Source organism: Lissotriton vulgaris, chromosome 3_1, assembly GCF_964263255.1.
Source record: "Lissotriton vulgaris chromosome 3_1, aLisVul1.2, whole genome shotgun sequence".
NCBI classification, from domain to species: Eukaryota; Metazoa; Chordata; class Amphibia; order Caudata; family Salamandridae; genus Lissotriton; species Lissotriton vulgaris.
This window is the reverse complement of record NC_141689.1, coordinates 235,050,252-235,068,392: the sequence shown is the minus strand read 5'-3', so window position 1 is coordinate 235,068,392 and position 18,141 is coordinate 235,050,252. Positions and strand designations below refer to the sequence as shown.

General features: G+C 44.5%; 1 protein-coding gene across 3 annotated transcripts in view; it reads left to right on the top strand.

The window, feature by feature from the left end:
* Positions 1–16,406: 16,406 nt before the first annotated feature.
* FDX2 (ferredoxin 2) overlaps positions 16,407–18,141 on the top strand; it is a 290,248-nt gene continuing 288,513 nt past the window's right edge. Inside the window, exon 1 of one of the 3 annotated variants that reach the window (XM_086960343.1) lies at positions 16,407–16,513. In XM_086960343.1, the coding sequence (XP_086816469.1) occupies positions 16,471–16,513 (43 nt within the window). In that variant the 5' untranslated portion in view covers positions 16,407–16,470. The remainder of the gene's footprint in view (positions 16,514–18,141) is intronic. The other 2 variants (XM_086960341.1, XM_086960342.1) reach the window with 2 other exon arrangements.

Here is an 18,141-nt window from a genome sequence, read left to right as displayed (position 1 = left end):
GCTCTAAATTTCTGGGTGGATGAGGGGAGCATCACGAGAGCCCAATCACACTCTTTCAGATGTCTCCATTTCTTCCCCTTATCATAGGCGTTTTTCTGGCGGGCTTGGCTCTTTTCCAGGTGGGTGTATGCTAGGGATCTCAGTCTTCCTAGTTTGGATTTCAGACTCTGGGCGTATTCCAAGGTGGTGGTTGTTTCTTCAGGGACCTCCTGCTCCCACGCTTCCTTTGTCATTTCCAAAAGGGAACGAGGGTGTCTGCCATATAACAGTTCAAATAAAGAGACGCCCAGACTGCTCTGGGTCTGACCCCTTATTACGTATAGGGCTAGAGGTAATAACTGGTCCCAATCCTTACCCTTGACTTCTAACATTTTCCTAAGGGTGGTTTTTAACGTCCGATTGTACCGTTCCACCAGACCGTCCGTCTGGGGATGGTATACTGCCGTACGGATCTGTTTTATCCCCAGATTGGTGCAAACTTCTTTCATAAGGCGGGACACAAATGGGTTCCTTGGTCCGTCAGGATCTCTTTTGGGAACCCGACCCGACTGAAGAGTTCTATCATCCTGTCCACGACTTGCTTGGAGGTGGTTGCTGTTAGTGGGAAGGCCTCAGGGAACCTGGTTGCATAGTCGACCACTACTAAGACGTGTTGGTACCCCTTCTTGGTCTTGGGTAAGGGTCCGATGAGATCCATCCCAACCCTTTCGAATGGTTTCCCGATGATTGGCAATGGTTGTAGTGGGACCGCTGGCAGTTTTGTCATGTTTTTACGTTGACATATTTCACACTCCCGGCAGTATACAGAAGCGTCCTTATATATTCCGGGCCAATAGAAATGCCTTAGCAGGGTCTGGGTGGTTTTCTCCGCGCATGTATGTCCGGCCACCAAGTGGCTGTGAGAAAACAACAGCACTTGCTCTCGGAAAGAGAGAGGCACCAAGAGATGAGAGGGGCCGTCTTTCTGACCCTGTCTATACAACAAACTATTCTGGATGTGAAACCGGGGATAGGGGCCCTGGGTGGTACCTTGCTGTTGATGGGCTTGTTCCCAGGCATTAAAGAGGGTGCGATCATTTGTTTGTGCGAATCTGAAACTCCTATCCAATACCCACGGTTCCTGCGAAACAAAGGCGGGGAGAGGATCTCGGGGTTTAGAGTGGAAGGTGGACCCTTGTACTTGGTCTAGGTGTTGGCGAAACATGCGTAAGAAGTCAGGGTTGTCTGTACCTATGATTAGGTCCTCGGGGAGGGAGGACAGGACCCCCACTCGAACGACATAGACTTCCCCCTGTGATGGATTAAGGGGAATGTTGGCTACGGGGTAGGGTCTAATGTCTCCATGCACACAACGGATATTCACTATCTCTCTGGGATCATATTGGGCGGGGGCTACATGCTGGGATTGGATCACTGACTGGCGACAGCTAGAGTCGAGAAGGGCTTGAATGGAGGACACGTTTACCTTCACACTTACTCTGAATGTGTTCCCCATCTCGGCTGAATAGAGCACCGCCTTCGGGAGGTATCCTACCTCCATAGGCTCGTCCGGGGGTTTCCGATGACGACACAGTCTGATGATATGGCCCCAGTTGCCGCAGTCAAAGCATTGGGGTCCGGAGGGCCCGGGAGGGTCAGGTCTCCAATTCCGAGGTCGGGGAGGTTCTGGCGCACACTGAGGTCGTTCCTCTGGTTTGTGAATCGGTCTTGAGGATAGATCGTTTTCCCAAGCAGGAGATTTAGGTTGGGCTCGGGAAAACAAAGCGGCCATCTCAATAGCCTGGGCAGTTGTTATATTGTGGTGTTGTCTAAGCCACCGCTGGGTAGCGTATGGCAGTGCTTCCAGGTACTGCTCAAGATAAATGCGGTCCATTATTTCTTCCTTAGTGCTGCTGTGAGGAGTGAGCCACTTATCTGCGGCCATTTTCAACCACACAAAAAGGGTTTTCGGGTTCTCCCCGGGACTGACTCTTTCTTTACGGAACTTCAAGCGGTATGCTTCCGCATCTAAGCCTAGATGCTCCAGTATTACGCTTTTCACGTCGGTGTTTGGGGTATCCCCCGAGGGGTTGGCGAACTGGTAGGCCGCCTGGGCTTCCCCGACAAGGAGAGGGGCCAGGAAGAACGGCCATTTACCAACAGGCCATCCGCAAGCCCGGGCTGCCCTCTCAAAGTTCAAAATAAAGGCGCCTGGGTCCTCTCCTGGTTGATACTTTTGCAAAGAGACCCCCCCTGACCCATGGGGTATGATCCGCTCTTCCCCACCAGCTCGCAGCGGGGTTTCCCCCAATGATTTTGAAGGGTCGTTCTCCCGGGCGCTCAGGGCTTGCTTCAGAATGTCACGGTCGGCTTGAGCTGAGTTGAGTTGTTGCTCAACGACCCACTCCAGTCTTTCCTGTCCTTTCACCAGTTGTTGCACCACTGTATGCATCTGCTGCGCTATTGTCTCCATCTCTTCTATACAGATGGGTGTTATGCCCGCATACTCCACCACTGTTACGGGATCGGCTATCTCGGGGGAGGGAGGAATGGGCAGGAGACGCGTTTTTGTTAGAGAGGGTTTTATTGCAGCATATAGGTAGTCTGTACAGGTCTTCCTGGGGTACAGGGTCCTTCTGGGGGAATGACTTTGGCTCCTCCTACGGGCTCTTGGTTTTGATGTCTCCGTTCGGCGTAGCCACTCGGGTCTCCTCCTCGCTAGGGGCTGGTCTTCGTCCGTGGCGTCGCTCACAAAGGAAAACACAAAGAAAGAAGGGGGTCAGTGGAGGGTCCGGTATTTGTGAGTTTTAGGGAAAGGGAGTGAGGAAGTACACAAAGTGCAGCACACACAGGCTCTCGTACAGTGAGGAGTGTAGTGTTCAGGGGGAAGGGTACACCGGGACAGGGGTTTCCCAATCAATCAGCTGAACTGCCTTTTCTCCCGACCCAACCCGTAACTCGTCTCCGTACCTGAGAGAGCCACACGCCTCCCCGGGTGTGTGGCAGGGCGGCTGTGGGAACGTTGGCCTCCTGGCGTTTCCTTCGTGGCTGACACAGCTTCCGCTCTCCTCGGTTCTCCCTCCGATCGAATCCTCCTCTCATCACCACGCTCTTCTTCCGACTATCCTCTCCAACTCTTGTCTCTCCGGGTGTACAAGCACACTTTCTCCCTTCCGGCTTCCGTATTTAACTCTGCCTCCTCCGTAGGAAGCCCCGCCCACTCTTCTCCAGTTCTCCAGTTAAAGGGCCGTGGTTCCTCCTGTTCTCCGGAGGCGCCGATTTCGAAATCAACAGAGGAAAGTTTGTTCTGCAATATGGAACAAAGAGGGTGGGGATGGTAAGAGCCCCAGGGGGGAGTCCCGTTGTCCATGTCCAGTGTAGGGGGTCGCATCACCACGTTACAGGGGCCTCTGGAAGTTGTATCTGTGCTGGGAAGCTTGAAACTAAGCTTGAGAGACTTTTTGCAATTGAAAAGTGTTGCATCGCTCGCTTGCGGAGAACATCCCAAACAAGGCAAGAAGTTTCCCGGCGCTACGAAGGTCGAGAAAGTCGCAGCGTCTGTTGCCGCTGCCAGAGCCGTTGCATTCTTCATTTGCGGGACGCACCAGACCGGTGCGGGAAAGTCTAACATCGCTGCAAGTGTCGTCGCAGAGCCTGTCGTCGCTGGGTGAGATCGCCGCACTGCTTGCCTGCGGATCGCATCACGTCGCTGCGAGTCTCGTCGTAGAAATCATCGTGTCGAGGAGCTGCGAGATCGTCGCACCTCCAAAGATCGTCGCATCGTGCCTTTGCGAGAACAAACTTCCTGCGGAACCTACGCACCGGAATCCATACAAGTGGCCTTCCTCCCCATACAGACCGGATTCGTCGCAACACACCCGCTGCTGCAGCGGGGCTGTCGCAAACGCCTCCCCAGGGTCTCAGGAGCAACGCATCGCTTGTTTTCCACCGCACCAGCTTCTGCTTTTGGAACTTTGTCGCAACTAAAAGGTACTGTGAGTAAACGTGACGCAACTGTGGATTATTTTATTGCAACCTAAAGAACTTACATTACAACCTTAAGAACTCTTTTGAAACCATATTCTTGAACTGTGTATGTTGGATTTTTGTTGTTTTGGTCTTGTGTAGTTTAGATTAAATACCTTTATTTTTCTAAACTGTTGTGGAGTCAGTTTGTGGTGTTTTCACTGTGTTGCTGTGAGTGTTGGTACAAATACTTTACACATTGCCTTCTGAATAGCCTTTAATGCTCGTGCCAAGCTACCTAGAGGGTGAGCAGGGGTTATCCCAGGGGGTTTCCTCCTTACCATGACTAGAATCAAGGGTCCCTATTTGGACAGTGGTATCTACCTCTACCAACTAGAGACCCCCAGTTCTAACAGGCCCTTATTCCACTAGAGGCGCTATGACTTCAAAATCCTTTTCATTAGGCTCCAGATTAGAGGATATTATGAAAGCTGCAGATTGGTCTCCAGAATCTAGTTTAAAAAATTCTATCACAAGCTTATTGTGGATATTGCATCAGTGGTGGTGAGTTAGTCAAAGAGGAAATCCCTGGAGTCAACTAGTCCACTAATCACTGTTGGCCTTTCTTGTTGTAAAAGGAAAGGTCACAATATGCCATGGGTAATCGGACAAATATAAAAAATAGGTTTCCACAAAGAAATAGTCTTGTTTACAATCTAGATTTATTAAAATTACATTAAATTAAACAATAAAAACAGGATAAATTCATACAATTCTTCCAAAACAATTAAAACCCAAGATTAGGTATCTTGGAGGGATAAAAAATGATTATTCAACAGTATTACACAAACACAATATTACAATACACGATAAATGCGAAACACACAATCACCACCCTGAATAATTGTAAAACAAAGAATGTAATATATATGATCCTGTGTCCTTGCAACCAGGCATATATAGGTGAAACTGGCAGAGAAGTAAGGCTTAGAATAGGGGAACATAAGTCTGCGATAAATAACAATAAAGAAAATGCCCCCCTTGTGGCCCACTGGAAAGAAAAGGGACACAAAATAAAGGACCAAATTGTCTACGGCTACTGGATCTAGTGAAATACAGTGGCAGAGATATCAAGCGGGCCACTTACATACGAGGGGTTTGTTGTGATTATGTTTCGTCTGTTGTTTATTGTGAACATATCCTGATTGTTTTTCCATTTATCGTGTATTGTAATATTGTGTTTGTGTAATACTGTTGAATAATCATTTTTTATCCCTCCAAGATACCTAATCTTGGGTTTTAATTGTTTTGGAAGAATTGTATGAATTTATCCTGTTTTTATTGTTTAATTTAATGTAATTTTAATAAATCTAGATTGTAAACAAGACTATTTCTTTGTGGAAACCTATTTTTTATATTTGTCCGATTACCCATGGCATATTGTGACCTTTCCTTTTACAACAAGAAAGGCCAACAGTGATTAGTGGACTAGTTGACTCCAGGGATTTCCCCTTTGACTAACTGTCTTCCTACCCTGTTCCCTGGTGAAAGTGGGGTACCCTCTCCTTTTTGAAACCAGTGGTGGTGACACAGCTTTAAATGAGCATAATCTGAGCCTCCAGTCCTGACATCAGATTAAAAAAAATCTACCTTGCGCGACAAGAATTTTAAATTCTAATAAGAACACTGTGGTAAAGATTATCCCACCCATATTCTGTCTATTGCGTTTGACATATTTATATTGTCATTTGATATATTCTCTATGACATAGTAATGGATTACCCTCCCTATTATGTGAATTACGCTGATCAGGTTGTGAGTCAGACTTTATGGCTAGTTTTTCCGTCTGGCAGGAAACGATAAGAAACAAGGCTGAATTAACAGTGAATGCAGTGTTCGTTGGTTTCTGCAGGACTTAGCAGCGCCAGTCTGGTTTCTTTAAGGTGAACTGTGTTCGTCGTACTGGTTTTGGTTAGCCCGTCTTTCTGGGCCTGGATGGACGTTGACAAGTTCTTTGTTGGAGCAGTGTTTCCTGGTTTGGACTACTGTAAAATTATGATTATGCAGACGAGTCAGACTGTTGTGTTTGATTCTACATTGCAAAGAAAGAGAATTAGAAGATGGCAGTTTCAGTACTTTAAAGTAATATCTGGACAGCGATTGAAGCATGGGATGTTGGCATGGACTGAGTGTTCATGGGATATGTAATTCTAAGTTTCCTATAATGTGATTGCCTGTTATATTTTTAATGCAGTAAACATAAAGAAGCATAATCTTTACCTCTGCATTCTTAATAGAATTGAAATATCTTGGTGCTAAAGTAAGAATTTTATTTATCATACTTAACATATTTTAAACAGCTGTGCATTGTCTAAATATTCCAAAATATCAAGAGCTTACCTATAATAAATGCACACTTCCTGATAAAACGATGCGCTAAATGAATAAGGATTAAGTCGAGGCTCGTCTTTAAAAAGAGTCCCTTAGTGCCACACTGTGGTGTTAGAGGGTTCGTTAAAGAATGTACTTTTTTTTTAGGTCTCGCCTAGCGGGGCAGTGCATGCGCTGCTCGCTTTGCGAGGCATGCAGTGTACACTATAGGTGAGGGAAGCTCTGTGTAAAATCAAGATGAAACTCCAGAGAGATGAATAAAGGTAAGTTTATTCAGGAAAATAAAATGTCCCATCCATCAGCTTGCTCCAGTTAGATGCAACTGACTCACTGGCCACACATGACCATTCGATTGCTATGGTGCAGCTTAAATAATAACTCAGGATACCTCATGCTCTTAAAGGGACAGCTATGTACAAACAAGTTAAAGGCACAATATTACACACCTTCCTTCCATACAAAAAAACAAAGAAAAAAACCTAAGCAAAAAAACAAACAAACAATTAAATGAATCTAAAATTTCATATCAAAATTTTGTAATTTAGAAGGTAGGTAACTTCTTTTTCTGCATTCCCTTTGAATAAAGGTAGGTACATTAGAAGTGGTATTATTAGAAATTTCATCCCTGTTTTCATCATTCAGCAGAACCTTTTTGTCATCAAATAGTACCTTATTTTTCAAAACTACCACCCTATTTAAATTTCATATGCGAGAGTCTTCAGTCTTTATCACATTTCTTAAAAATGTTACAACCTTGTGGGGTTTTGAAAATATACCTGACCTTTTCTTGCTCTCAGTTGCCCTTATCATGACCAAATCTCCTACTTTGACAACCGTTGTTTTCACAGACTTCCTGGAATCAAAATTCTCCTTCCTATCAAGTGCCTTTCTCTCTTCATTTACCTCCTGCATATGTTGAGAAGGAATACCTTTACTTCTTTTGGAATCAGCCACATTCACCCAATATGGAGCTACTAAAGTGTTTGGATGCCTGTTTTTTAATAGAATAAATGGGCTATCCCCAGTAGTGGCATGAGGAGTGAACCTATAAGTTTCTACCTTTTTATTCAATTCACTTTTCAAATCCAGACCACTTTGTTTTGAAATATTTATGGTTTCTTTAAGCACCCGAATAAAACGTTCCACCATACCATTGCACTCTGGGTGGTACAAAGCGCACAACTTATGGTTAATTGAACAGCGTTGCAGAAAATCTTTCATTCCAGGAGACACAAATTGGACACCATTGTCTGTTAAGATTGATCCAGGTAAACCTTCTTGTGTAAAGACTTCTTTAGAAAGATTATGACTTGTTTAGAGTCAATACTCTTTGTAAATGTGATTTCTGGCCATCTAGAAAACATGTCTATGAGGACAAAAACATACATTTCATAACAATTTGAGAAGACCGGTCCTAAAATTTGAGGAGCAAGCTCCTGCCATGGACCTTTAGGTCGCTCTCTTATTACCATAGGCTGTACTCTAGGTTTTAATGATTTCTCACTTAAGATACATTGCAAACAATCTCTTATAATCCTTGCAACTTGAATATCCAATCCCGGCCACCAGTAGTTAAGCCTAAGCCTTTCTTTAGTCTTGGATATTCCCTGGTGACCTTCATGGGCTAAATGTATTAACTCTTCACGTAGTAGTTTAGGTGGAATCAACCTAGGACCTCTAAAAATCAAAGCACCACTCAAGGATAATTCATCCCTCACATTCCAAAACTCATCCACACTCCCACCAGTTTGGAATGACCAACCCTTTTTTACAAAAAAGCGTAACTCCATAAACTCTGCATCAGTTTCACACACTTTGCACCATTTATCCTCTTTCATCTCATCATGTTGGACATTACAAACCCATTTGTTCCTGTCATCCTCCTGCGAGTCCATTTCACCATTCTCAATGTTAACCAATCTTGAAAGTGTATCAGCAATGCAGTTATGCACCCCTGGCAGATAAATCAACCTGAAAATCATAACTTTGCAGACTTACAATCCACTTGGAAATCCTGCTAGATATGGCATCAAAACCTTTCTTATTGAACACCTGACACAAAGATTTGTGATCGCTCACTAAAAATTTGGCACCCCATAAAAAATTCTTGAGCTTCTTGATGGCCCAATGAACTGCCAAAGCTTCCCTCTCTATCACAGAATTCCTCAGCTCAGCGCCTTTCAAACTGCGAGAAAGAAACAAAATGACTTTCACTTCCTCACCTTGCTCTTGTTGTAGGACAGCTCCTATTCCCTTCATGCTCGCGTCTGTGATTAATAGCGATTTCAAACTTGGATCAAAACTCCTTAGTTTTGGTGTCTTCTATAAGCTGTTTTTTAAATTAATACATTCACTCTCACATAATTCAGTCCAATGAAAATCAACACCTTTACAAAACAATTTCCTAATGTTAGATGTTTTCTCAGCAAACCCTTCTGCAAATTTGCTGTAGTACTCTGTCATACCCAGAAATTTCATGACTTCTTCATTTATTTACGGGAGAGGCAAAATTTTGAATAGTCTCAATTAACTCCCGTTTGGGTTCAACATCCTTACCAGAAATGGTGTGACCCAAATAGTCAATAGACGATCTCCTAAATATTCATTTCTCTAACTTAACGGTAAGATTGTTTTTACAGAATCTTCTCAAGACTTCTTTCAAAATTCCATCATGTTCCTCAATGTCACGAGCAAAAATGAGAACATCGTCTTGATATATCGTAACTCCATCTATATTCTGCAACACTTTCTCTAGAGCCCTCTGAAAAACAGACGCTGCCGAGACTAGTCTGAAAGGTAGTCTAAGAAACCTGAACGTTCCAAAAGGGGTGATGAAAGCAGTTAGATCTCGAGAACTCTCATCGAGCTCTATCTGATGGTAGGCTGACTTTAGGTCCACTGTGGAGGAAACCTTGGCATCTTTTAGTAACATGAGCATGACCAGCCCGCGCAGCGGATTTTAGCGCTGCCGCGGAAGCATTACAAACTAACTTCTTGCCCCCATTACCGGCGATCCTTGAGGCCACGCCCCTTTCCTGAGGCCACGCCCCCGCCGAGAACATATAAAAGACGCTGATTGCAAGCGCTTTTTAAGAATCACTTATCTCCTGAGGCGGAAGCCGGGAGCGCAACCTGTTCATTTTTAAAAATTTGAGAGTCACTTATTCGTGTGTTTTTTAAACTCACCTGTTATCCTCTCCTGGCATCATTTCAGGGCATTAGCTCGCTCCTGACCAGCCCGCGCAGCGGATTTTAGGGCTGCCGCGGAAGCATAACAAACTAACTTCTTGCCGCCATTACCAGCGATCCTTGAGGCCAAGCCCCTTTCCTGAGGCCACACCCCCGCCGAGAACATATAATAGACGCTGATTGCAAGCGCCTTTTAAGAATCACTTATCTCCTGAGGCGGAAGCCGGGAGCGCAACCTGTTCATTTTTAAAAATTTGAGAGTCACTTATTCGTGTGTTTTTAAACTCACCTGTTATCCTCTCCTGGCATCATTTCAGGGCATTAGTTTGCTCCTGACCAGCCCGCGCAGTGGATTTTAGCGCTGCCGCGGAAGCATAACAAACTAACTTCTTGCCGCCATTCCCGCCGATCCTTGAGGCCACGCCCCTTTCCTGAGGCCACGCCCCCGCCGAGAACATATAAAAGACGCTGATTGCAAGCGCCTTTTAAGAATCACTTATCTCCTGAGGCGGAAGCCGGGAGCGCAACCTGTTCATTTTTTAAAATTTGAGAATCACTTATTCGTGTGTTTTTAAACTCACCAGTTATCCTCTCCTGGCATCATTTCAGGGCATTAGCAAGCTCCTGACCAGCCCGTGCAGCGGATTTTAGCGCTGCCGCGGAAGCATAACAAACTCACTTCTTGCCGCCATTACCGGCGATCCTTGAGGCCACGCCCCTTTCCAGAGGCCACGCCCACCACCGAGAACATATAAAAGACGCTGATTCCAAGCGCCTTTTAAGAATCACTTATCTCCTGAGGCGGAAGCCGGGAGCGCAACCTGTTCATTTTTAAAAATTTGAGAGTCACTTATTCGTGTGTTTTTAAACTCACCTGTTATCCTCTCCTGGCATCATTTCAGGGCATTAGCTCGCTCATGACCAGCCCGCGCAGCGGATTTTAGCGCTGCCGCGGAAGCATAACAAACTCACTTCTTGCCGCCATTACTGGCGATCCTTGAGGCCACGCCCCTTTCCAGAGGCCACGACCCCCCCCAAGAACATATAAAAGACGCTGATTGCAAGCGCCTTTTAAGAATCACTTATCTCCTGAGGCGGAAGCCGGGAGTGCAACCTGTTCATTTTTAAAAATTTGAGTCACTTATTCGTGTGTTTTTAAACTCACCTGTTATCCTCGCCTGGCATCATTTCAGGGCATTAGCTCGCTCCTGACCAGCCCGCGCAGCGGATTTTAGCGCTGCCGCGGAAGCATAACAAACTAACTTCTTGCCGCCATTACCGGCGATCCTTGAGGCCACGCCCCTTTCCTGAGGCCACGCCCCCCCTACCGCCTTCCACCTTCCCTATAAATCATGTGCATCTTTCGGACGCGCAGCGGACGCGCCGTCTGCGCGCCAAAGGCGCGCCTAAGGCAAGCCCGTCTGTGCCCGTCCGCGACCGAACAGGGCTCGGGGCACGACCCCTTCGCTCACCTGTACCTTTGGACATGACGGAAACTGGAACTCCCAGGCATAGGACACACTATACCAAACAAAAACTACTATCCCTACGCCCAAAACTTAAAGACAACTGCTACCACGCCTTGCCGGCTGACTCCTTACCTGTCTTTTGTGAGACCTGTAAGTACACTACTCCTCTCTTGAAGAAAAATAAAAGGGAGACAGCTAAATTAAAAATGTTGCTGCTTAATTGCAGATCCATGAAGAAGCATAAAACAGAGATGTATGATCTACTAACGGATAGCAGTCCTGATGTACTATTTCTAACCGAGACGTGGCTAGACGATGCTTCATCGCCTGAAGCTCTCGAAGCCACTCCTCACGGATACTGCCTACTCAGACTAGATAGACCGAAACAGAGAGGCGGAGGGTTAGCCCTCATCTATAAAACTGAGTTAGAGTGCACCTTACTGAAGGCTACGCTACCTAATTGTGAAAGCGCCTATTTCAATATAAAAGCAGGATCCAAAACATCATCAAGGGACTACTTATATACGGGCCACCTGGAGGGGTGCACAGTTCGGCGAACATCTCACTGAACTAATAACCCAACCGGCACTTCGGTACAAAAAATTTCTTATCTTAGGTGACCTAAACCTTCACTTTGATAACACGGATTGTAAGGAGGCCCAGACTGTGGCAGAAGCACTAAAATCTCTAGAACTTAACCTTCAATCCAGATCCCCCTCGCACCAACAAGGGCACCTTCTGGACCCCATCTTTGCTAACTGGGAGGGTGTCAACGTCTCCTCCCCGATCAGAACAACCTGGTCTAATCACTTCATCATCCCATTTGAAACAGAAGGTATTCCTCCTGATAACAGAACCAATAATCCCTTACCCCAGAAACGTAGAGATTGGAAAAAGTTCAAGCAGGAGACATTTAAGCTAGCCCTACTTGAAACACCACCACCCCCTAGCAACACTTTGCAAGAGGCGTGGAACAATTACGAAAGTTGGATGTTTAATGCTTTAGATAAGTTAGCTCCATGGACACTCAAACCTCCCGCAAGACTGACCAAAACTGCCCCCTGGTTCTCGCAAGAACTCAAAGAAGCTAAAGGAAAATGCAAAAATTTTGAAAGACAATGGAGGAAAAGCTACAATCTAGAAAGCAAGTCACACTATAGAACAGAACTAAAAAAATATCACAAATTAGTAAGAGCGGCAAAAGGTGCCTACTTTAAAGGTAGAATAGAATCTGACGACAACCCCACTAGAGAACTCTTCGCTGTTTACAAAGAGTTAACGTTCCTGACCAGACTCGAAGCACAAGACACCTACTCCAGTGAGCTATGCGATTCCATAGCTGATCACTTTGTCGGCAAGGTCGACAAAATATATGCCACTTTCACCGACGGAGCTGATTCCCCTAGCACACAGATGGCAGTCAAAGACAACTCCACTGTTAAATCCTGCCTGACATGCTTTAAAGTACCTGAGAGACAGGAACTGCTGAACATTGTTCAAAGCATAACAGTCTGGCTCCCCCGTGACGTGTGCCCCCCCCAACCGCTGCAAGGGAGTCTTGGAGAGTATGATCGATCAAATCACTCATATCATCACTCTCTCTCTCCAAGAATGCCACGTTCTTGACACATGGAAAACAGCCCAGGTCATCCCTCTGGAAAAAAAACCTAATGTCCACATTTCCAAACTCCAAAATCTTCGGCCCATCTCCCTTCTTCCCTTCTGTGCCAAAATAGCGGAAAAAGTGGTCAACGGGCAGCTTATGAAATACCTGGAAGAGAACTCTCTCCTACACCCTACTCAATTGGGGTTTAGAGCCGGCTACTCGACGGAGTCCGCCGTTCTATATTCCACTGAGTGCCTCAGACAGATGGCGGACGAAGGACAGACAGCAGCGTTGGTTTTACTAGACCTCAGTGCAGCATTCGACACCGTGCTGCACACAACGCTGCTGTCTCGCCTCTCTGAGATGGGAGTGGAGGGACCTGCCCTTGCCTGGCTAAAATCTTTCCTGGCCAACAGAAGCTTCCAGATGCACTGTCCCCCTTTCACATCCTCCCCCCGGAAGCTGAGACATGGGGTTCCACAGGTCTCCAGCTTAAGCCCGACCCTGTTCAACCTTTATATGGAACCCCTGGCTCACATAGTTGAAGCTTTCGGGGTGGATATTGTTACCTATGCCGACGACACCCAACTGATGATCAAGCTGTCGCTCGACCATACGGAAGATGCCACTAACTTTTCCAAATGCCTGTCAACAGTAGCATTATGGATGAACAATTACTGTCTGCGCCTTAACGGCGAAAAAACTGAACTTTTCATTGTTGGCAAATCCCCCTCTGCTTGGTCGCACATGTGGTGGCCGGCGGAACTGGGCAATTTTCCCTCCCCCGTGGACTCTGTCAGAAATCTTGGAGTAATGCTGGACTCCGATCTCTCTTTCAGATCTCAGGTCAATAAAGTCATGGGAAAGTGCTTCAGCACATTAAAAACCCTCCGCAAAGTCCTTGACCTCCTTCCCCATCAACGCCAGAAAGACACTAGTCCATGCCCTAGTCACACCCCATCTCGACTACGGCAATGTCCTGCTTCTAGGTCTAAGTAAAAAATGCTTACACCAACTGCAGTGCGTGCAAAACGCTGCTGCCCGCCTGGTACTCAACCTGCCTCGCAGAGCATTTGGGAAGAATGCTCTAGCAAAGCTTCACTGGCTCCCGGTCAAAGATCGCATCAAACTTAAAGCCTTGTGCTTTATGCACCGCATCGCCCAGGGCAAAGGCCCAGGATATTTGCAAAAGCTCCTAACAATTCATCGCCCCACCAAAAACCTGAGATCGGCAGGAGCTATGCTGTTTAAACTCCCTCGCACCCGCAGAGCCAAGATGGGTGGCCGCTCTTTCGGACACCTGGCCCCTAAGCACTGGAATGAACTTCCACTGGATCTTCGTATGGAACCTTCAGAAAACCAGATTCCGTGCCAAACTCAAAACTCATCTGTATCCAGGCACCAACTCTCCCTCCTCCCTCTGACCCCCGTTTCACTCTCCCTCACTTTTGTTTCTTGAGATGTAGTAGCATTCTAGCGCGGGGACACACTATTTTTAGTGCAGCCAGGCACTTTAAAAATGGCTTTATTATTATTATTATTATATCCGAGATTTTCGGGAGGGGATATCTGTCCACCACTACCTGTTTGTTGAGGGAGCGTAAGTCTATGCATAAGCGCAGACTACCGTCAGATTTTCTAGCTGCGACTACTGGGGCCAACCACTGAGTGCCCTCAACCTCCTCTATAATACCTTCATCCTTCAACTTGTCTAAATGACTTTTCATCTCCTCTCGCACAGAGAAGGGTACACTGCGGACTTTACAAGCGATTGGTTCAGCGGCAGGTAGTAATTTAATTTTGTGAGTATAATCACGTAAACAACCTAACTTGTCTTTAAAAACGCTAGGAAACAAACTTTGTATATGTTCAGTGTAGGAAATATCACTTTCACAACCATTAATCTCATTCACCTTCAAACACTCTTTTAGTATAATGGGGGGGATTGCTGTTGGGATCCAGCATGACTCCTAAATCTCGTTGGTGGAACCAGCTTAATATGCTGTCCCCTCTGTGAGAAACATAAACCTTCCCCGAAACTAACCTTCCTCTATATTCAATCAAACCTTGAGAGTATCCAATGAGTTTGATGGGTTCTCCACCGTATGCATAAGGCTTAATATCTGGTTTCAAAATTTAAATTTTACCCTCTAAATAACGAGTGTAAAAATGTTTGTATACAATAGTTATTTTTGCCCCAGAGTCAAATAACACAAAAGTGGACATTCCATCCACTAGTATTTCATCAAAGGGTCCCTTCTTATCATTATCAGATACTTGTGAAATGATTTGTCCACAGTCAACATCCGAGTTTGAATCACTATCTGATGAAATTTGTCGAGACACTGAACTCACTTTTACCTTTTTCTTTTTTGCATGACAGAGGAAAAATGTCCAACCTTCTTACAATTACCACATGTGGCTTTCAAAGCAGGACATTTCTTGTCATTCACTTGGTGACCAAAATTCCTATAACGGAAACATTTCCCTTGAAAGCTAGACTTTTTACTCCAAAGTGAATCACAACTACTCGCTTTAACACTATTCTTCTATCCTTTTCCATTAGGATAAGTCTTAATTTCATGTATAACATTACTTTTGTTTTCCTGTTTCATGATTATCTCAACACACTTTACAGAGTGTTCAATCTGCTTAGCTATGTTGATCACTTCTTCTAGAGTGGGATCATCTTTTTGCCAGACATCATCTCTTACCTTTTGTATGTTGCAACCAAGCATAAATTGATCCCTAATTCTTTCTTCGATCAGGGCATCAAATTTACAAGAAGATCCCAATTTCCTTAACGGTGTGATATAGTTCTCTACGGTTTCACCTTCATTTTGTGTCCTACGCCAAAAATGATATCTCTCAAGGATTGTACTTACTTTAGGAAAGTAATGTCTGTCCAATTTTAAAATGCATATTTCATATTCATTCAATGTCTGGTCATTTATATCAGGAAGGTGATCAAACACTTCCTGTCCTTCCGACCCTAAACAGTGAAGCAAGAGTGCAGTTCTTCGTTCTGCACTTAAGTTTGTGCCACACACCTTAGTATACCTTTCAAACACCTTTTTCGCCTTCTGCCACTTTTCGGGTGGATCCCCTGGTGTTGAAAGGAAGAAAGGTGGTGTTGCACCATTCTGCATAAACGGGTTGAAAAACACGAAATACTAGATTATAGAATTTAGCGAATGCAAGCAAAATTCAACAATCACAAAAAACATACACATGTAACAGCCTAATGAAGGCTGTGAAGTTGATGTGTTATGCTGTTAGAACTACCTGCACTAGAAAGGTGTCTTTAATACATTTATGTAAAAATTTCAAATGAGCTTGTTAGAATTCTCACATAAAAGGAAATTAAACTGTTATTAATAAATGCCACCCACACAAAATGATACTGAATATACCATACAAAAAAGAGGAAATAATGTTGGTCAACTTCAATACATTTTGTTAAAAAGAAAAGAAAAAGAAAAATACTTTGAAGAAAAACCACTAGATGGCACTGTGTGACAGTAAAACACTCCTATAAATGATTCCAATGTGTCACGAAGTCCTTGACTTTTCAAAGCCGTTGCATCTTTAAAGCTTTTAATTGAAAGTTTCTTACTTGAGGACGTCTATTAATACAGTACCACCACGAGAAAGGAGCATCAATGATAAACGTCGATGTCAGCAAGTCACACTACAATGCGTCCCTTAACGTTTCCTTCATAACAGCCCGCTTGTCCGCTTCGAGTCTGTCCAAAATAAAGATTTATTTTTTTTAAATGGCGCTTACGTGACGTTAATCACGTACACGCTGCGCATTAGAATGCTGAAATCACCGAGGACGCAGGAGCAGAAGCTGATTCCTAAAGCATCATGAACAGAATGCGTGGAACTCCGGAGAGAGGCATAGCAACAGGTGAGACACCATGTTGTTTATCTTCAACAAAGCCACAGTAACCAGTCGGGTAGAGGATGACAGTTGAAATAGATCGTTGGGGCAGCTGGCGCTTTGTTTATTTATAAAGGAAGCCACTACCCTATTTCTCAGCCTACACTTCGCTCAATATATCTTCTAGTCCAACCTTCTGACTCATCTCAAACTTCTTTCTACTACTCCTTCCAATGCACTAACCTATCTCTCATCCTATACAACTATCAATATATCCTCTACATCCACTCTCTCATTTATCCCATACCACTACTATGATCGCCAAAATAACCCTTTCTAGACTGTACCCCTCCTTGCATTACCTTTTACTATACCGATCCCCTAAAACAAACCTTTCTAAACTCTTCCCTCTGACTCCTCCCCTCCAAAACTCCTTTTCACTCATCCAAAAGCCTCCTTCTACTGCTAGGACCTAAAAAAAAAAAAAAATCCTTCACTCTTTTATCCCGCCACTATCCTTTTCAATCAAAATGAACAGACTAACATGTTCACTTCTCAAATTCCATATTCAACTATACTAATTCACCACTAATCCTTTATTGGGTTCCAGAGTAGCGTGCTACTCGCCAATAAAGAGTCTCAACACCCCATCAGGGTTACAAGCGCTATATAAATGCAAAGCTTTTTCCTTTTCTACCCCTCCCCAAACCTTCTCAATTCAAATAACTGACTAACATATCCACCACTAAAATTACTCTCATATTTCACCATACTAATTCAACACTAATCCTGATGGGTTCCAGAGTAGCGTGGTACTTGCGCTTCAAAACCCCATCAGGGGTAGCAAGCGCTACATAAACACAAACCTCTTTCCCTCTTCTATCCCCCCACCTGCCCTTCTCTACCCAAATAACTGAATAACATATCCACTACTCAAATTACTTAATATTTTACTATACTAATTTTCAACACTAATCCTTTATGGGTTCCAGAGTAGCTTGCTACTCGCCAGAAAAGCGCTTCAACACCCATCAGGGGTAACAAGTGCTATATGAATGCAAATCTTTCTTTCCCTTTTATCCCTCCGCTATCCTTCTCACTCCAAATAACTGACTATTATCCACCACTGAAATTACTTCATATTTCACCATATTAATTCACCACTAATCCTTTATAGGCTTCCTGAATAGCGTGCGTCAACAAGCGCTATATAAATACAAACCTTTGTCCTCCTCTATCCTTCTGCTATCATTCCAAATCCAAATAACTGTCTAACCTATCCACCACTTAAAATGTACTTGCATGTTTCACTATACTAATTCAATACTAATCCTCGATGGGTCCCGGAGTAGCGTGCTACTTCCGGAAAAAGTGCTTTGACGCCTCGTCAGGGGTAGTAAGCGCTAGATAAATGCAATTACAATACAATACAATACCTGTAGCAGCTTTCTCTGGCGCTCGCTAATTCACACATTTTGTCCACACCTATAGCCTCTTTGACCAAACGTGCATCGCGTTTCTTGTTAGAATAATTTTCTCCTTAATGGCTTTACAACATTGAAGAAAGTACAAAAAGTGATTAACTTCAGCGCAGGTAATCCTTGTTCAATTAGCGCAATTAACCCTTGTACAATTAAAAGGCTTTCCTTTCCGCT